General features: G+C 40.7%; 1 protein-coding gene across 1 annotated transcript in view; it reads left to right on the forward strand.

Annotated features, from left to right (window-relative positions):
* The window catches only part of ANTXR2 (ANTXR cell adhesion molecule 2), a 122574-nt gene extending 101633 nt beyond the window's left edge, over window positions 1-20941 (forward strand). Inside the window, exon 17 of the mRNA XM_082050326.1 lies at window positions 19074-20941. Coding sequence (XP_081906452.1) covers window positions 19074-19112 — 39 coding nt within the window. The 3' untranslated portion in view covers window positions 19113-20941. The remainder of the gene's footprint in view (window positions 1-19073) is intronic.
* The last annotated feature ends 729 nt before the right edge of the window (window positions 20942-21670 follow it).

The raw sequence follows: 21670 nt of genomic DNA on the forward strand, positions 1-21670 counted from the left end.
TGGCTGGGTTGCAAGCACTGCAGGAAGACTGTTTATTTTAACAAGACTTAGCTTTGAAATAAGATTTGATTCAATATAGAGATTGACTACATTCCAATTTCTCCTATCAGTGGTTTTTTTTTTAATAGATTTTACAGATGTATTTCCTAACAAAATTTTCCATTATCTTTACATTTTACATATTTATTACATGACACTGACAATATTTTGTACACCTTCCTATGTTAATGGTGTCTTAATGTAGCCCTGTGGATTTTAACAGGATTACTCAAGGAAAAAACCCACTTCATTGATGGCAGCTTCTGTTCTGTTAGCTGAGGTGTTTTGTTCATACCATTCACAAAGTTTACAACTTTAAGGACTGTGGGAGCAAAAAAATGGGCCATTAATTTGTCCCTTACAGCAAGTAAGATTATATACTAGTATTCAGCTCTGAAACTTCAGTCAGTTTGCAAAGGTGTAATTAGAAAAAAGGATTTTTAGACAGGCGAAGTGGGGCTTAACATGGCTATTTCAGTAATAGCCATGTTACACACAAATGACAGACTTACATACACAAATGACAGACTGGCTTGATTGAATTATATTACAACTGGTACAGGACCACTTACCAACATGCCTGGGTCATTTAAAAATTATGAAAATCATGTAGCAGAAGTCAGCCCTTTACTAACTGCAGCTAAACATACGTAAGCCATTTTAAGACAGTTGACACAGCTATCTTTACTAATTTAACTACATTTGTTTGAAAAAATAAATTGAAATATGCAACTAATTACAATAATTAATCCTACCTTTTATTTTTGCAAGAGAATTTTTATTTATAAGTTTATAATTTTACAGTGTAGGCTTTTGTTTATTATGATTTCAACTAGAAATACCTGTCATCCTCATCAGTGACAGGATTTTAAAAAGGCACCAATCTACCCATATTATAATTAAATTCATGCTTAAGTATGTGTGTGTTTCCAGCTTTAGAAGATAATTGTGCACACCTCATTGCTTTTTACTTCTAAATGTTGCTGTGGTCATTTACCAGGTAATTTCAGAGACAAGTTCTAAATTACCGGTGATTTCATAAAGTTTAAAATATTAATACGTAGCTCGAGGATGACTGGGCATTTCCTCCTGCCCTTCCAAACAGCAAATTAAACATTCATGAAAAAGACCTGAAAGAATGGGAGGTGGGGGGAGGAATTACGTACTCTGAAGTGCTCTCAGGCAGCACATTTTCACAGTTTACCCTGCTGTATAACAAACAAGGTGTTACCATAGCAACAGCCACATAACTTCATTTTTATATAACAAATGACATACCTCATTTCCTTTCTTAAATTCACCAATTCGATTTATCACCGGATTGTAAATCTTACCTTGATTTAAACATACTGTACCATTTCTCTACTCTTAACTAAGGAGCTCTTTTTATTGGTTGTTAATTTTCTTTTTACCAATTAAAAAAATTAAATAACTTAGCCAACGATATTGAGATTATGAGGATGATGATAATTTCTTTCAAATTCCTTAAAACTTTTTTCTCCTTTTCATGTTGACATTTCCAAGCATCCACTCAGGGAGAACCAAGTAGGCTTTGGAGGCTAAGCCTATGTAAAATAATGGTGGCATATATAAAATAATTGGTAGTGCATTTCTTCACATCTCAGTACTGCAAGATGGATCAGCCATCTTGCTATGGCTAGACCTGGTTATTGCACATTCAAAACCTAGGATGCAGCTCTGTGCTGAATCTATTTCGCTCCCTGTACCAGGTAAGCAATGAGTACTTCCATATACCGAAGCAGAAGATCAATAAGAAAACCCTGCATAATCACAGATAGGGAAGTAAGAGAGAATGTCCTCTAGGTCAGAAGGTAGGAACCTACATTTATGTCAGAAGGTGGTCATTTTAAATTTGTATCAGTGCAGTTTTTCAGTAGAGGCCAGTTGAAGTACTACCAAGTATTCAAAAGGCAATCCCTAAATCAAGTGGAGGGTCTTCCTTCCTTGACTTCAAAGCTGACAAGTTGATCCCAACCTCTACATGGCAATGCTCTGATAAGCCTTATATATGCTGCAAATGAAGAACCAGATGTTTGCTCTCCAAAGCTCTGAAAAGTTAGTTTCACAGTCTGAAACTGTCCTCAAGGGTGTAGGGTGTTTCCTTCCCTGCCATGTGTTAGAAAAAAAAAAATATCAAAAACCAGAAGCTTTTTATAATGAAGCAAACATGTTTTTGTGGTGTGGGCTATTTTTTCAGTCTGCTGCTAGTTTTTAAATATAAAGTATAGCATATGCTTAACACGCAACATATGGAAAGAAAGATAAAGCAAATCTTGAATTCCAAATACCATATTCTTAGTAGAAGAGATTCCACAGTGTGAAAGTGGTCATTCAGAACAAAACAACAAAAAATATTTATTATAGATAAATATTTCTAAAAGTAGCTCTAGTTCTTCTCTCATATATCCTGATGTAAATCTGACGCAAGAGAGTTCAAGATAGCACACAGTGTAAAGAAGAGAATGCCAGCGAGTATTTTGAGGAATAGATCAGTTCAGTATGCCTGTAAGAGCATGTCTGAAAAACTGACCTTCATGCAACCATCCAAGAACAGCCACTGTTGCTTTTATACCTTCTGTGTCCTCAGCAGACTGTGCTCACCAAGCTCTTCCCTCCAGGGAATGGCTCCAGAAGCACAAAGTGAATCTTCGTCCCCTGTTTCAGGCTGGTCCAGGTGGGAACGGGTCAGTGACCCCCAGGGTGGGTGAGTGGCCTGAGGGCCACGTGCCTTTCTCATGCACCACTGCCTCCAAAACCAGCTCTCAGCACTGCTGAAGCTTAATGGCTTCTCTTGTCCTGATGGAGCTGCTGCTAAGAGCTTACTATTGAAAACCATGTCCTGCTATACAAATCCCATAGCAAAAAGGTGGCACATACAGATTATTTTACCCTTATATTCCCACACACATTCCTGCCCCAGGAATGCAAACACCTAAGCAGCAAGCACTGGCATGGGAGGTGAGCCCATGAAGGAGACGTGCTGTATATGTGTGAGTCACAAGCTCTACAATATCAGATCTCAGTAAAAATACACTGTGAACGGACCATGCAAACGGCGCACAAGTAAAACTGCCAACATTCCAACATCTTTTCTTGCTGAGAGGGTCTACTGCTAGGTCATCCCAATTTCAGAGAAAGTTTAAATTACAAGTAAGAGAGGGTTCCATCAGTTTTGGCACTGTCCAGGCAAACACAAAGATGAGACCTTCTTTGCAGCAGAACACTTGATTCATCAGCCTCAGTAGGAACTGGGTTCAGCTCAGAGGTGGCTTCTTAGCCCCTTTGCCAGAAGCTTGTGTACTCTTTCTTTAATAAGGGTCAGGCTGGGTAAGGCACATTATTTTTGTTGACAGACTGACATTGCACTGATTTAATGAAAGTAATTTTTAAGCCAGATAATTATCTTTTAAATTCATAGCAGACAGTTATGCTCATTTTAAGAATTCTTTCATTTGTATTTATATCTGTTCTTTGTATTTTTTAACCTACCTAGTTAGGACAAATTGATCCAAACTGCTATCAATTGAGAGTATGACCAAAAAGTTATTTTTGTTTGGTTCAGCAAAACTGATCTTAAACAAAAATATAGTAAAATGAGAAAATATTTGCCTTTAGTTCACCACCTCTTAAATGACCAGACCTTATTCAACTAGATGAGAGAGCTGCAGAGCTAGGAGCAATTTAACTCCTGATGCAGATGTAACTGTACTGAGGGGAACAAAAAAACAAACAAAAAAACCACCAAACCAAAACAAACACAAAAAACCCAACCAACCAAAAAAACCCAACCAAACATAAACAAAAAACAACAAAAAAAACCCCTAAATATTGGAGGTGCTCAGGATGATGCCTGTCAGTCTGTGTCCAGAGACAGGCGTGGACAAACCTGGACCATGATGCTTTCATTGACTTTGCCAGAAATTCCCTTCCCTGCATTGGCATTAAGACTTTCCTTGTCTCGCAGATAGACAGAAACAGAAGTTTCAGAGGCCCTTCTCTTGAAAATATCTATAGAGACATTGGGGAGAAGGAAGTCAAGGCAGCAGGGGGTTGAAGGTGGAGACTGCCTATGAAAGCATGGCAGTTGGGTACTGCTTGCTCCTCTGACACAGGTAGTAATAAAGCTTTGGTCTTTGCAAAATGCTTCGATTTCTCAGGAATCCTGGAAGAAGGTTATTATGCTGCTGCTTATCAGTATTCTCTGACTTGGAACAGGGAATAATGTTTGTTTATTATAACAAACAAGACAACAGACATTTAAAAGCTAGTAACAAAAGAAAATGCTCACCTCTCCCTTTATTTATAAGAAAGAAACCATAGCAGGCTATTTCACACTTAAATTTTTTTGAACAACAGATGACTCGGAATGGAAAGCAAAATGATACACCCAGCATGGTGACATCTGCATTCCTATATTCATTCAATATTGTAAATAACCTTCAATACTACCTGACAGATTAACGGCATCACTCTGCCCAAACTGAAACATGACGCAGTGTAAAGAGACCAATCCAAAACTATCCCTCAGACCGCAGTAGTTTTTTTCTCCTAAGTCTGGCCAGTTTGTCTTCCCTTTGAACACGAGGGTAGCAAAATTTATCTGAATACCACAACAGAGTGAAGCAGCTCTTATTTAGAGAGAAACACTCAGAAAGGACACAGCAGATTTCATCAGCAGTTAAAATGAGGAACATCAGTGCAGGTGTTTGTGCTCACCAGTGTGTCTTCTTCCCTGAGATCCATTAGTGCAAGCAGCAAGCATAAAGCTCTAGGTACCATCCTTTCTGTCTCTCTGTCTCTCTTCCTCCCCCCTCCTTTTCTTTCTCCCCCTTTTTTTTTTTTAGTGCACTTGCAGATAAATGCCAGTCATTTGGCCAGAGCTAACTCACAGAAGGTACAGCAGGCACAGATGGTACTAATGCATAAATGTAATCTAGCAAAAGGATGCCAACACCAACCCAGAAAAGGTTCCAAATAACTGCAGTGCACTTACAGGAATACAGTGATTGGCAAGGTGAAAGCTGAGATTTGCAAGAGCTTACTGTTCCCAAATCAACAATAGAAATTCTACAACAAATGAGCATATTTATTTATTAATTTATGAACTGCAGTTAATACCAAGATCTCTGGGCATATGTACAATAAAGACTCACCAAAACCCAAACTCATTATACATATTACACCCATCAAAATAAAAGAAGGGAGAAAGGGTAAGGTGGAAAGTGAAAAACAGAATAGAATCCAGTACCATGTACCCACTGCCCCAGGAGAATTGAGAGATGGGCTGTGCAGAGATGCTTAGAACTCAAGTGATCTAGACAGTGCCTGACAGCGACAAAAGCAGATCCCATTTGGGTAGCTCTGTAGACCATATACATCCTAACCATCCTCAGGATTCAGAGCACAACTCTACCCATACCAAATCCTTTTTCCAGTAGTAGCTAGTAATGTACACTTAGGAAAAACATACAGGGAAGAGAATACATGCAATTTGAGTGTGTCCCCATGGGACATTTCTCTTAGCTTCTGGAGAAGATTAACATCTCCACTAAGCACATCTGTAGCAGTGAGGAAAAAATGAGAACAAATCTTTTTCCAATGGGGAAAAAATATTTCAGAGAATGCAAAGTTCACCCCACATACCCCACTCCACAAGGAAGGAAAGGAGTGCAGTTGCTGAAGGACTTGAGCAATGTCTCCTTACAGTGCATACATCCTAGACACTGCCAGCACTGCTTGTGATGGCCAGCTGCTTGGTAGTCCTGAATAGGAGCCTGTGATAGACACCACACTGTCATAATACCATCTGAGGACCAGCTTCTGATCTTATTTCCATGAGCTTTACACTGCTGACTTTAAAGGAACTATTCCTAATTTACAGCAAGACAACGAGATCAGAACCAAAGCCTAAAAATTAAGCTGGTAACTGTGACACTATGACATCCAAGATAATTGTTAACAAATGCCTTTCTAGAAGGAAATAAGGAGTGTACTGCTAGTTGTCAAGCTAATCCAGGACAACAGTCTTTCCAAATTACAGACCTCTTGGTAAAGAATTACTACAGAAACCTGCTACATGTGTGCTTCCCACCCTGTCTTGCTTGCTGGAGTAACTTCTTGTACAAGGAAAGCTCTTGCATTCCTTTCTTCCTCTGCTGGCTACCAGTTGATCCTTCCATTGTGCAAGAGCTCTGTTATTCAAAGGCTGCTCTGACCTGTGCTTGCCACAAGTAGCTACAGTTCACCAGAGCACTGTGACTCCATGCAGTGCATCTCATCTATGGTCTATAATGTCCAAATCAGAAGTCATGATTTTAAAATGTATGCAAGGGGTGCAGACATGCAGCTCTCACTTGTAACAGTTTGCATTACTACACAGAACCACCAACTCCTAATTCAAATGTGAGACAGATACGGAAAAGCATAACGACATTTTGTCTTTGTCCCCATTTATTAGCATCAGAAATAAGCACTTTTCATTGTAATGGACAAATTACAACAATATCTTTTCCTCTGTTCTCTGAACACAGTGGATTGTGGGACAATGGCTAGGGCTTCAACCAGTAATAATGCTAGCAACAACAGCAATAAATTAGCACTATTTGAAATATGCTTGACACAAATAATAGACATCTTTGCAAACTGAGAGCAAGGCAGACTGACAGAGATGTGTATGAACACGAATCAGACAGATTCATTCTCCTCTCATAATCCAGAAGTTCTAAATCAGATGCGGAAGATGCCACAGGAGAAAATATCTTATGTGGTCATTTTAATTGTGGTGTTGCATGAGGGTTTGCTTTTCAGCAAGGGTTTAGGCTGCCCCTTCTAACACTGCTCTGAATGGAAAATTGTTTTCTTGGGAGACGGGTGGAGGAGGGATGTCCAAATATCTGTGACATTTATGATTTCTAATCCATTTGAATTAAAACAAAAGCCTAATGATGGTCTGTGGGGATTTTTCGGCAAGAGGGAGAGCTGACTCACTGACGCGTGCTCACCGTACCAGGGAAGCCAACATAAGTTGAGGGTGGGGAACAGCTTGGCATTTGCATTCTTTACTGGGTCCAGTGGCCAATGTCATTAATGCTGAATTCATTATCACTGTTAAGGATCCAGCTATCTGATAACACTGCACAGACTTCACTTGGTGAAGTGACAGCTGGATCACAGTGGCATCTAGAGGGCTGCTACATGCAGTGTGTGTGCAGGCATTTGCGTGGCAGAGCGAGAGCAAGATTTATGCTGAGGCTCTGTCTTTCCATCTACACAGCAATCTCAATCTAAGCAGTCACAACTGTAGTAGAGATGCACCATCCCACCGTGCTGGGGGCTTTCTAGTCTTCCTCCAAAGAGAATCAACTTAAACCTTACCTGCTTCTTCAAATAGATACACATTTTTCCACAGAATTTCTTAAGTGGATTTTTTTCCTCATCATAATTTTGTTATAATTATTTTAAAATACTTTACATAGCATCCTAAACACTATATAATTGGGATGACTTCTCTCATTACAAGTAATTGTCATATGTTGGTCAGATACTGTAAAAATCAAACGGGTCAGGTTTTTAGCTGGGGTATGAATTCCACATTATTGCTCTGCAGCAAGCTGAGAACATGACCCCTGGATGACTTATGGATTTTACAGCTGTAGAGTATCTGCTTCTTAAATATATGAGCTATCAGAAGAAGATGACATCTCTTCAGAAAAGTCTGGGTCAGAGAAGTCTATTAGGAAAAGGAGATTGGGGAGTATTCCTAAAGGAAGGAGATTTTAGGAGAGGCGTGAAGGAACTTTCTTGAGTTGAGGTCATGACATAGGAGAAAAGGAGTTTGAAGAGAGTGGTTCTTCTGACAGTTATAGTTTATTTGTTGTTACCTTTGATAAATTGCATTCTTCCCATTTTGAGTAGTTGCACAGAAGGGAACAAGGAAGAATAATGGAGATGTTCGACTTTTGCTTTAGAGATGCCATCTCTAGCAACTGTAAATTTTTTATATTCTTTGCCTTTTTAGATGAAAAACACCCCAAAGTGCCATGTTTTGATATGTGCTGGTTTTAGTGGGCTTAAATTTGGGCTCTGTTTCTGATTTTCTGAGGTTTAAAACATGATGCATCTAGTAGCATATATTTCTCTTTCTTTACTTCCTACAAAAAGATGCAGAGGACTCAAGGAATTATTTAGGATGTTAACAAGAGAAAACCATTTGGCACCAAAGATCAGGCCTGCTGTCAGTTTGGCCAGAGTTCCCCCAACGTAAATGGGATCCCCGGTATTACTTATTCCTGACAAGGACTCATTGTACAAAGTTCTAGAGGAGCTCAAAGAGCCAAGATGCTCTGCAGAGAAATGCCCCCTCCTCTTAATTCAGCACCCCCACCCCACCGCAGCAATGCATGTGTACCTCAGAAATTAAGGAAGAACTCTGGAACCTCCACCTAGAAATGAGTGTTACAATCCCACCCCACAGGTTTCTCACTACAGGAGAGCAAACTGTCCCAGTGTCACCTCTGCATATCACTCTAGGGATGATGGGAAAAGAAATGTCCTGGTTATCATGCCCATGTGAGGGAGTGTTAGTGCTGTGTTAGGTGTGTGCTCGGATGGCTGCCAGGACAGAGATCACTTTCCCTCTGGCAGTGAGAACAAGCTTGATCTGCCTTCCAAGGCATAATTAGATCTGAAGGAGAAGAGCCCTCCATTAGCAGGCACTTGCAATGGGAAAACAATAATGTGTCCTTCCCTTCAGGAAAGAAGGGTCAAATCTCGCTAGGCCATGATGTATTTCCAGGGAGGCAGAAGCACTGCAAGTGAGGGAGGTTTACTGCCCAGGGGTCAGATGGAGAGCACTGGGCCCTCGCTCCAAAGAATCTGTGGCAGAGAAACAGGGGCTCTCCAGGCCATTTCCACATCCCTTTCTTTTGCATAAGCAATGCTTGCCTTGTACAAGGAAAACAACAAACTCCTGCCCTCTAGAGACAGGAGACCTCCAGCTCTGCTGAATAAAATATTTGCCACAACCTCCTTTTGAAGCAGATGCTACAAATGCATCCAGTTTTATTCTTCCCTAAGGCCCACACAACCGGCTCAGCAGCTCATCACACTCTCTTCTCCCAGACCTGGAAGGCCAACTCGCAGGAGAAGCAGCTTGTCACAACCACTCTTTTTCAAGGCAGTAGTTTATTTGGAGAACTGCTTAATAAAGCAGTCAGAGAAAACTTGGCAAAGAATGATAAATCCCTCCCATTACTAAAACCTTTCTAGGCAGGATGGCAAATGTTCGTGCTAGTTTGAGCACTTGTTTCTCTTCTTTTCCCTGGCTGTCTGCATAGCTCTGCAATCCACTCCCCTTCTTGTCCTTCTCTGAAAACTGGTCAGGGCAAGAGCTACCTCTCTGTTATATAAATTACGGAGTGACTGGCACTTGCTCTAACTGATTGTGTACCCTTCTTGAGCAGCCCCACAGACAGTAAGTCTGTGCAGATGCAGGTGTGTCGCTGTACAGTGCCTGCGCTGCTCATGTTTGACTTCATTAACAGGAATTCTGTGTGAATGAAGCTTTTCGGATCACTCTGTGGAAGTTTTAACTTGGAATTTCAAAGGTGGGAAAACAGTCTTGAAAGTCTACCCCTCCATTTTTGCTCTCAAGTATGAGAGTCTTGGCAGAAGCACCCCTTTCAGTGGCACATAGCATAATGAGCTACAAAATCCCTTCACTCCTGGGTTTCACAAGATTACACCACTGGTAAACGTGTACTTCGAAGATTTTGTTTGCTGTAGCAACTGTGCTAAAATGTCCATATGTCCAGTTACAAAATAAGCATTATTAATGGGGTGAAAAGCTGTTCTTAATAGCATTTTCTCACAGCTGCCTGTGTACTAAAAATACTACAGATAATACCCCTTGATTCCTCTCTGCACAAGTATTTTCATTTATATCTAAGCAAAGTGTGAATGAAGCTGATACCAAGTCGTGCCAGATCACAACAGAACAGCAGAATTTTACATGCGCACACTTGCTCTGCCTCACTGAATGTTTTCTCCAAAGATTTAGCAAATTACATCAAGACAAGATTTACCAACACAAATGCCTAAATCACAAGCAATTGAAAAAAAAACGCAAAAAATAACTTAGCAACTTTGTTCAACAGTAGTGGACTGCTGAATTGAGACTATATCAGATATAACATATAAATAGGTTTAAGATACTGGCAGGGCTTCTCCCCACAAATTCTCACTGCATAATACTTGTATGAAGTGAAAACTTTGATGCAGGTGGCTACAACTGAGCTGCATATTTTCCTGCAAGAAATACTTATCTAACACAGCTACTACAGACTCTTGGCCATTCATGATGCATTTTATATATTTATATAGCATTTTTAAAATACCTATTTTGAACCTATTACTGGCAGTTTTGTTTTTTGACCTAAACTCTAAAATACAGTGTTTATTTGGTGCAGAAAGACAGGAACTGTCTTTTAGAAGAAGTTAGTCCTGTCCTTTTCTGCACCTTCACTTGCCTACAGTTAAAGCAGGACCGAGGGATTAAAGGTGGCTATGAAGTCAGACTCAGCTACCGATTTACCTGGAATTGTGCTGGCACATTCTCCTCAAAGCAGACATGTTTTAAGGCAGATACTGCCAGTTTTCATTGTGAAACTACTGTTCTTGAAATTCAGATTATGTGACTTTTGAAAGTTGACCTACAGGACTTTTAGAATGCTTGGAAAGAGCATGAGGTTCACGCACACATGCTAAGGAGGCCACACTACATAAATATGGGGATAATAAACAATTTATATATATGCCTTTCCACTTATCTCAAGTTACTGGCAAAAATTGCTAGAGTGAAAAAAAAGATCTTTCTTAGGGTAAAAATACATAGCACCATTCATCTGTAGGTTGTTTCTTTTTATTATGTGGTTGTTATTTTAGGAAGATTTTTGAGCCCACCCACTGTTGTTCTTGGGGTTCAGAGCTTACTTCATCTCTGTCAGTGATATTTCAGCCATCAATTAAGTAATTCTTGGGGGAAAACCTCCTCAGGCAGCCCTAGAAATGAGCCTGATGTCTGCATCAGTAGTGATGTGTAGTAGTAACGTCGGTTCAGGATAATTCCTCTAAGAGATTAATTGCTGATCTGTTCCATGAAAAATGCTACTTCCAGCAGTGTATACCACTGCAAGTCATCTTTTCCCAGGTGCTAAGTATCCCCCACCATAGTGTGCTTCAGTGATGCTGACTGAGACTTCTTCACTTGCAACTTTTGCAGCTGCCTAATGGTGCTGCCTCAGGATGGCATCTAGTGAGCCTGTAGCCACCGAAATGTGTGGTGGGTGGTCTTATGCAGGTAATAAAGGAGACATATACAAGGACAGGCAATTCAGACAATTTAAAATTATTTTGCTCTATATAAAATAACCGTGCTGGTAGCAGCACCCTTCTGCAGAGACGAGGTTTCAGCAATAAGGGCTTGGCAACAGACCACACAGGTTTCTGTTGACAGAAGTGTAAAGCCTATTCCACATTCTTAAAATGTTCTGAGATTCCGAGGTCTCTGGGACAAGGGATTACCTGATCATCAAGGACAAAGAGCGAGCATGAGAAAGAGAGATCTGAGTTTAAATCTCTGAATGCTATGTAGAGCTGCACAGACATGGGTGGGTTAGCAGCTCTTCTCCAAAGTAAACATATAAATCAGTTATCTTGGAAAAAACCCCTGTATGTATTTAAACTTAACTTCAGTTGTATGCACCAGCTTGTCAATGGATATTTATGAGGCAAGCGTAATATTATAACGGTTATAGCAGTGAAATACATCCCAAGCGGGGAGCTAGTAAAGAAGTGCACGAATGTTAATGCTGGTAGAATTTTAATGCCCAGGAGATGGGGGCAAGGTGACACTAGCTCTAGTTAATGTTGCTTTTGTGGGCTGTAGCGAGGAAGGATCACTGATATCCCTTTCAGAAGGTTGTAACACAGCAGGGCTTGGCTCCTGAACCCGACACTGGTGTGTCGGCACAAGCTGCTGTCTTGTTCCACTCTGTGGTAAAAGGTTCTGCTGAAGGGAAGCAGTGGGATGTTTCCAGAAAGGAGATATCCACTGCCATTCAGCCCTTGTTATGGGACTTTGGGGAAGGTGGTGCCAGTGCTGGCATCTCAGTGCCTTATTTGCATCCCTACCAGTCTTACGCCTTTAAAAGGCCCTTTTATTGTCACCACCGGCCATAAGTGTGCAAGTCAGGAGCGCACACAGGAGTTTATTATCCCCAGTAAGCTCTGTATTGGGAGTTAATGATTCTAAAGAGGTTTGGAAAGCAGGAAATTGCCTGCTCTCTCTGTCCTTCACTGAAAAGGATGAACACCCCAAATTTTGACTCTTTATAGGAAGGCAAACTGCTGGCTGGGCCACATGAAAATAAAGTGTAGGAAGTAGAACGAAGTAAACTAGATTCTCGTCTGATGATCCTAACTGCACCAGCATTCTCAGCAGAATGTAGTGGAGAGCTGTTGTGAGAAGACAGCTTTCTAGGGAACAACAAATCTAGGCTAATAGGGGTGCACTGATCACAGAGATGAAAGACACTCTAATAATGCTTCAAAGACAGGGCCAACATAAATGACATTGCTAAATACTTGTCTCTGGAGTGACATTATCTTAAAAGTCTATCCTTCCTCACAGCTACGTGGGCACTTATCAATCGTGCTGGAAAGCACAGACCTCATGTGTGCCATATAAATGACAAATCCCAAAAGGGTATGGTCTCTTTATGGGGACTCTGCAGCTGGGGGTAGCAGCACATGATTCTCAGCTTCTGCTGGTATGTCAGTGACAGACAGTGGAGGATCTTGATTCTCTGAGACCAAAATGAGCCAATCTTTTATGAAATTTTATAGGGGGAAACACAACTGTTCTGGACTCCAGTCACTCCAGTCTTCAAAAAGGGCAAGAAGGAGGACCCGGGTAACTATAGATCAGTCAGCCTCACCTCCATCCCTGGGAAAGTGATGAAATAACTTATCCTTGGTGCCATCTCAAGGCATATCAAGGATAAGAGGGCCATTAGGGGCAGTCAACATGGCTTCATCAAGGGGAAGTCATGCTTGACCAACCTCATCGCCTTTTATGAGGACATAAACAGGTGGATAGATGACGGCAGAGTGGTGGATGTGATCTACCTTGACTTCAGTAAAACATTTGACAGTCTCCCACAGCATCCCTACAGCTAAACTGAGGGAGTGCAGTCTGGGTGATCAGTAGTGTGGTGGACTGTGAACTGTCTGAAGGAAAGAAGCCAGAGAGTTGTGGTCAATGGGGCAGAGTCTAGTTGGAGTCCTGTATCTAGTGGAGCACCTCAAGGGTCAGTACTGGGGCCAGTATTATTCAATATATTCATCAATGACTTGGATGAAGGACTAGAGTGCACTATCAGCAAGTTTGCTGATGACACCAAGCTGGGAGGAGTGGCTGACATGCCAGAAGGCTGTGCTGCCATCCAGTGAGACCTGGACAGGCTGGAGAATTGGGCGGGGAAAAATTTAATGAAATACAACAAGGGCAAGTGTAGAGTCTTGCATCTGGGTGAGAACAACTCCAGGTACCAGTATAAGTTGGGGAATGACCTGTTGGAGAACAGTGTAGGGGAAAGGGACCTGGGGGTCCTGGTGGACAGCAGGATTACCATGAGCCAGCACTGTGCCCTTGTGGCCAGGAAGGCCAATGGCATCCTGGGGTGTATTAGAAGGGGGGTGGTTAGTAGGTCAAGAGAGGTTCTCCTGCCGCTTTGCTCTGCCCTGGTGAGACCACATCTGGAATATTGTGTCCAGTTCTGGGCCTCTCAGTTCAAGAAGGACAGGGAACTGCTGGAGAGAGTCCAGCGCAGGGCAACAAAGATGATTAAGGGAGTGGAGCATCTCCTTTATGAGGAAAGGCTGAGGGAGCTGGGTCTCTTTAGTTTGGAGAAGAGGAGACTGAGGGGTGACATCATTAATGTTTATAAACATATAAAGAGTGAGTGTCATGAGGATGGAGCCAGGCTCTTCTCAGTGACAACCAATGGTAAGACAAGAGGTAACGAGTTCAAACTGGAACACAGGAGGTTCCACTTAAATTTGAGAAGAAACTTCTTCTCAGTGAGGGTAACAGAACACTGGAACAGGCTTCCCAGGGGGGTTGTGGAGTCTCCTACTCTGGAGACATTCAAAACCCACCTGGATACATTCCTGTGTAACCTCATCTAGGTTAATCATCTCCAGGAGAGTACTGCCTCTCATTCTCATCCCTCCACATTTTGAAACTTTTTTTTTGCTGAACAGTGTGTCTTCCATCTGTAGTACTTCAGAAGGGGAAGAAAACCGAGCTCAACAGTTTTAAATGGCTGACCAGGACATAAAGTTTTATGGTGGTACATGTTTGCAGCTTTAAACCTAAAGAACAGAAAGTCTGCAGTTCAGTTTAAAAGAACGCAGCGGAGAAGCAAAACCTAATTTACCCTCTAGATCACACAGGAGCTACCCGGTGAATATCGGTACAAAGCTCGGAATGTGGCAGGCCAGCTCTGGCAGAGCAGGAAGCGGGCTCAGCTCCAGAGGAGCCTGGGAACTTCTCCCCGCTGCCTCCAGAGAGTCCAGTGGCACATTACAGGATCGCTGGAAGGTGGCATGTGTTTGCCCATACACGCACACGTACAAATTAAAGTGCTTTTCATACCTATCTCGCCAACATCAACAGATGAGTTCCAGGCTTACATCAGAGTGTGGTCCAAAAGGTATCCTCCTCCAAATGCCGAGCGCTCTGTTCCAGCAGAGATGTACAGCCTCACACAAGGTCATGCTGGAGGAGGAAACATGACTGTTTCTGCAGGCACCTCTTGGTGCTTTTTGAGGGGGACATTAACAGACCCTAATGTGCATTCCAGTGCAAGCATACATCTCCCTTGAGATTATGTGCCCTGCAAGGAATTTAATTTATCCTGTTATCCCTGTAGCTTAAACTCAGTCAGATATGCAAGAATTTAAGAAATGGCTTTGATGTAATATAGATGCCATATTCTTCTCCTGCAGTACCTGTGGTTCATCTTCGTAAGTTAAGGGTTGTTTTTTTTTTCTTTTGCATGTGGTACATGGAGACAACTCCCACATTCCACATGGAGATCCCAGAATACTTGCATAACTCATTTTTTAATTACTCCAGTCCTAAACCACTAATTTAGTTCCATTTTATACTGACTCCATGTTGGTATTGTTAAGGTTTATGATGCGGTGATTTATAAGGCATGATACAACTGATTTCAAATTGGTTGTATTGATTGTTTAATTGAGTATGGTACATGAGTGTAACATTAACTCACCAAACTGACAGATCATGACAATGCCGCTAGGATGGTAATTAATCGGTGTAATTAGTTACATAGAACAAGCATGTTTTAATTGTGAAGGCAAATAATAGACGGATGAATCTACTGTTTAGTAAATAGTGCTTCTAGCGAAGTAAATAGCCCTTTTTGTAAAGTTCAGATTAACCAGAAGAAAAATTTAATATTCTGTTTCTAAAAGCTGATCCTAATAATGAAAGAGATGACTTACACAAGTATGCATCTTTTTCCCAAAACCAACTTGCATGAATACTGTGATACTCATTACATCATATATGACCCAGTTTTCAGTTGATGAAAACCTACAGTTCATGTGAGTTTGATCTGGAGTGATAAATCCTTAACAGAACTGAAAATTAGTCTTTTTACTTTTGGTCTATTTCCTTTTGCCCATCTAGAATGTGAATGGTTTTAAATCTCCTCACACTACTTACAGCGTACTTTTTATTATTTATTGTTGTCTGATACTGACAGCAAATGGTATTTTGATAGCTGGTATTTCTTAAGTGCTCTGAGATTCTCCCATTAATGGTGTTTTGTAGGTAACAGAATTTGGGGGCACCATCAGAATATTTAGCTGAGCTCTAGTGAAAAAGAGAGAAATGTTCCTTCCTGTGGGGGAGCTCCTGTAACCTGCTTGGCGCTGGAACACCTCAAGGGTGAAAGGGAACCAAAACCCTAACAGATGACACCGTAAGAAAATAACTACGGAAAAGCCTTCACAACCCCCCAAGCTCTATAGTGTCTCACTTTAATGTTACCGCTGAAGTAACTATTTTCCTCTTGCTTACCTTTTGCTAAGAAATCATAATATGAAAAGTATATATGGTAATTGTGCAAGTTAGACTTAAACTGCAAGCATGATAAAAGCTCAAAGGCCTTTATGTTGGCTTGAAAGCCACTACTTATGCATTACATGTGTAGGTATTGTGAAACCATGCACCTTGTCACATCCCATTATCTAAAGGCAAAAGCTGTTCTCTACTATGCCAACACGCAGTATTTACCGTTCCATTAATGACACTACAATGTTCCTGACCTTCTCATTAAATAGCACTTTCAGTGTATTTTCCAGTATTCTGATTTCAGCTCTGTCTTCTGTGAGTATTAAATTGCACACAAAACATTACTTCTTTCATCAAAGGCCTTGTTTTCATTTGAAAGACCTAAAAATACACTCAGACCCTGTTAACACACTGCACTTACTGACTTCCTGCAGTCAGACCTTGAAGAACTTGTTTTTCTTCCAGTGATTATTTTAGACTCAGGTAAAGCACTGAGCCACTCAAATGTCTTCTAAATGAAAACTGAATGCAAACACCAAGATGAATAATAGTCAGATCTTTTGCCCAAAATGCATATAAATATATGCACTGGTAACTTCTTTAAATAATGGTGGGAAAGCTACAAACAAAGTTAAAAAGTCTGTAACACTGGGTAAATTGTAGTATTAATTACATCATCTGAGAACTATTGTGATTCCCCCATTACCTGTTTTCCACTGTTGTTCTGAAGAGTGTTGGTTTTCCATTGTGGCATTAACTTGGATGTAAACATCCTTGCTGTCAGTGTTTGTTTAACATAAGCTCTGTTGCCAGAAGTGTTTGAGTTGCACAGCATTTCCAGATTTTATGCTCTAGAAATACTTTGCTTCTACCACAATTCGGTTTGATATGCTTACTTAAAATAAAGACTCCACAAAAACAAAACCAAACCAGAACAAAACCTCCAAACAACAAAAACCCAACACAAAAGAAACCCCCAAACTGTAACAAAACAAGGCAAATGGAAAGGTGCATAAGGATGTACAGACATATTATAGTTTGCCTTTAAAGGAATCTCTTTACATCTCTTCTGCATTTATATGCACTTCTGGTTCATCTCTCTGCATCTCTTCTGCATTTATAATAACAGATGGTAGCAGCTAGAAGTTACTACAACTACTGTACCCACTTATTCACCACTTTTCTATTGATCATACAATTACCAGAAGTAGAATCATTAGAAGAGTATTAGGAAAAAATCTTCCTGCGTCAGAACGCTGCCCCTTCCATGCCAGTCAAGGGCAGGTGCCAGCTGAGACCTGCCAATAATGCCAAATAACACTGTGTGAAATCATCTGCCCTCTTAACCAGTAAAACATTTAGATAATAAATAAAATGATAATAAAATAAATATAAATAATATATTAAAATAATAAATAAAAAAAATAAAATAAATAAATTAAAGGAACATGAAATTCAGCTCTAATTTCCTATGATAATGCCACTTTTAAGAAGAAAGCAGTAATTTTACCCGCAACCATGCATCTTTAAAAAGAAAATACAGATTCAAAGGTTAAGAGCAGCTGCATATTCCAAAACTTGCTATCATCGTTGCTATCCAGTTAACTTGCTATCATCGTTAGAAGTTCTCTTATAAATTGTTTCATAGACAGGATAATTTCAAAGTCCTCAAGCAGAAATTGAAAGAAATAGAGAACAGAAAACAGGCTCAGCTTTTTTCCTTTTGTGGAGATTTTCAAGTAAAGTCCCTGTAAACTCTGAAACCTGCACCCCTGCACATCTCTGAACATCTCCCACACAGGACAGAGAGAACCATTTGTAATAGATTTTATGTTACACAGCCCACTCAAATGGAGAGACTCGGTAATTAAGAACCTCACACCAAAACATTAAATAGTGGTTGGTGTTCACTAGTCATATCCAATGCATTTTCATACAAGTACCTAATATTTCCATGTAGTATCTTGGAGAATTACTTTCTCTGGGTAGCGAAGTCCTGAACAAAGGCTTCATATAAGCTGTCTTGTTCCATCACAGAAAGAAAAGGTATCACTGCTATGGCCAGAAGAGCTGTTTGAAGAGAGAAGCTGTTGTGCTGGGAGCACAGCCTACTTCCAAAACTGACTATCAGTTTGGAGTTTGGGCATTCAAATAAGCTTCGTGAAGTGACTGGCAATCTTTCACTGCTTATCCCAAATTAATAAAAAAAGGTCATGATTTTTGCTAGTGGATTTGTTTCATGTTCAGCGACACCAAAAGCTGTCAAGATTAATCTGGGACCATTTATGGGAGAGTGGTATTTATTTGAGTATGGCACCAAGAGAAACTGCTTTTCCTTTTAGTGCACAGTGATTTTAAGTGCATAAGAACAGATTTTATAGATGTAGAGCTTGGGTTATTGCTAATAAAATAAAATTTCAAATCAGCAGTAGTTCTGCTAACTAAGAGTTACATCTATCTGTGCTGCACTGCATGAGGATTTGGCTTGAGGGAGATCCTTGGGGAGTATCTCTCTTTGCCATGATCTTCCTTTTCCATGTTGAGACAGGTTTGAGTTTGCTCACTACTCAGATTTGTAAATTATCCTCACAGAAGACCTGAGTGTTCAAAATGTGCCTTCTGTGTCATCGCTGCTTTCCTAACATCATAAATTTGTAAGTCAAATGTAGTGCCTTACTCTGGGTAATTTCCATTAATTCATACAAGGTTTTTCATGAGTATGTTATTTTCATAAACATCTGAATTTAAATTACAGTCTTCTTCTAGCATATAATATTCAGCATTTGAAAATTTTGGTTGCATTTATTACTCCGCCAATAAGAGTTTCTGTCTTCCCACCTCCCCTTAGGGTCGATGTATCAACTTCACCCGAGTTCAATCTCAGTGAAGGAGAAGAAGACGATACAAGGAGGAAAGACAGCCGCATTGACACTTTTCAACCAAGCAGAGAGAACCGTGCACTTCCTCGCCTTTCTTGAACCATCTTCAAGCCTGAACTTAGATGGTTTCTGCATTCCCCACTTCCAGGAGCCAGCACTGCTGCACCAAGCTCATGTGTTTCACCCCAGTATGTTAATACTCAGTGATTTGCAACAGCAATGAGAAGCATTGACTTGCATGCCTATGCTTTTATAGAAACCTAAGGGAGAGTACAGATGACCAAAGATTATGACGTTTTCCTATTTTTGTAATTTTCTAGTTTTTTAAGGACTACAGATTCTCAGGACCTAATGTGCTTTTCGCAGAGATGCAAAGATGGCACTTATTATTTAATTAGGGACCACTAGCCAAAGGCAGAGGATAAAAATTCCTAGCAGGCTAAGCAACTGCTAGAGATGACTGCCTTACAGCCATGTCAGATCACAAAAGCCTTCTGAGTCTCTCATCGCATCGTGCCTTACGGGAACCTTCTGACTGAAAATCTTGTCATTCTAACACTGAAAAGTGCACACGCATGACAAAATGTAGACAGGATGCCTCAAGGTATTGGTAGCAAGCAAGACTTTGCCCTTTAGTTTTTGAAGACACCTTTCTTTCATTATGCACCCGGGACAGGAAGAAAATTAACCGAGCGTTATTCCACGGGAAGACAGCCTGTAACCAGAGATTTTGAGCAGAGTTTGAGGGACTGATGCTTCAAGACCTTGACACTGTGGCTGGTGTTTTTTTCCCCCTTTCCTGCATTCAGAGTTCAGTAGCGCATAAAACATTATCATCTACAAACATACCTAGCAGTAGTAGGCTTATGTTGGTGGCTTTTTTTTTTTTTTTAAGATTAAATAAGCAGTAGCCACTAAGCTGGTATCTCAGGGTTCCCCCCGCCCCCGAATCTCCAAGGGCTCTTCAGAGTCACAAGCCAGCAACTCTCTTTGCATGAGAATTTCAAAGTTTAATTAATATAATTAAAGGCAACAGCAAGCAGCAGCCTGTGAAGATTTTGCTCATCTTTTTTATGCCTTTTGACATTGAATGACCTATTACTGTATGTGCATTACTCGGTTTTCAAGGGGGCACCGAGCATTGGTTAAAATTCTGCAGTGGAAAAAGACCTCCTTCCATCAATTTAGAAATTAAATTTACAGGAGCACCAGCCATCACAAAACATTGACAATATATGAATTATAATTTTTTAGAAAAACCAGTGTTGTGTCACGTTGACGATGCCAAATTATGTTAGCGTGAGCGGAAACACTGTGGGGGAGGAAGGAGGGAGCAGCTGAAGAAAAAGGCTCAAATGATCCAGTCACTTTCGATACTGTACTTCAGATGCAAAATGGATATTCGAGTCGAAACCTGACAAAGCGCGCCCGCTTTGATGGGAACTGGTATAGACAATGACCAGTGGCTGGGTCAGTGGGATGTCTCTCTGTGAGCAGGGAGGCTTATCAAATGACACTAAAAATAAGTTCAACAACCATCACATTGGAGGGGAAAAGGCGAACATTTCACATTTGGTGGGCATGAATGTGTACAAGATGGAAAGAGCAATGCAAAGCATCCTAGTCTAATTATCTCCTTTGTGCTCTTCATTGAAATTGCAAGGGACGTAAATAATTCTTTTGGTCAATGTCCAAATTCATGGCACTGCCCAAAGAAGCCTTTACATATATCCACTCGCTTACATCTTTTGCTTGAGTTTATTTATGTTACTGGTAGCCTCATCAACAGCCATGTGTGCACATTAGACTATAAATAAAATTATTATCTGAAGTTTCAGCGATCATTTTCTCCTCCTTCTTTTTCTCCCCTCCAGCCTCTCATCCTTTTCACAACTTACACCTTCATTTTGCCAGCTATGCGGTCACCCTTGATATCAGCTTCAGAAGATGAACCACCTTCCTGCGGCACCACGTGGCGTGCCTAGAATTCCTGTCACAGCCTAACTCGGGGGTTTCTGACTCTTCTACAGTGACTGAAAATGTGTCAGACGCTGGCTTGTACAGTATGCAGCATCAGTCATGTAACAAGAACAATAAAGTGCCCACAGAGATTGCTTGTCGCTACTGCGTGGAGCATGATCGCAGTTCTGTACCACTGGCCGTTGGCTGGGGACGTTTCAACACAGTTGCGTACAAAAGGCTGGTTTTATCCACAAACCCAAGTGCCAACAAGTCTTTGGTTTATTTCAGGCCATTGATTTAACCTCTGTGTACTCTCCAGCTTAACTAGACATGAAGAACCAAAATTACGTACATTTCTGGGACATAGATGACGTTCTGCACCACTCCAAGATACTGAGAGAGTATAGTAGAAACACTGATCTCATCAGTCACAAAGTTAAAATAAACTCTGCTCCGTTTTACTTATTATTCCACCATTTTTAATGTAAATGCAACACTTCTTTTGCAATCTCTCTGGAATTGTTGGCTTGCATATTGAGCAGCATGTTGCATAACAGGAAAAAATGCAGATCAAGAGGATTTTTTCCCTCACATGTATGTGCTG

Source organism: Streptopelia decaocto (assembly GCF_964273445.1).
Source record: "Streptopelia decaocto genome assembly, chromosome: 4".
NCBI classification, from domain to species: domain Eukaryota; kingdom Metazoa; phylum Chordata; class Aves; order Columbiformes; family Columbidae; genus Streptopelia; species Streptopelia decaocto.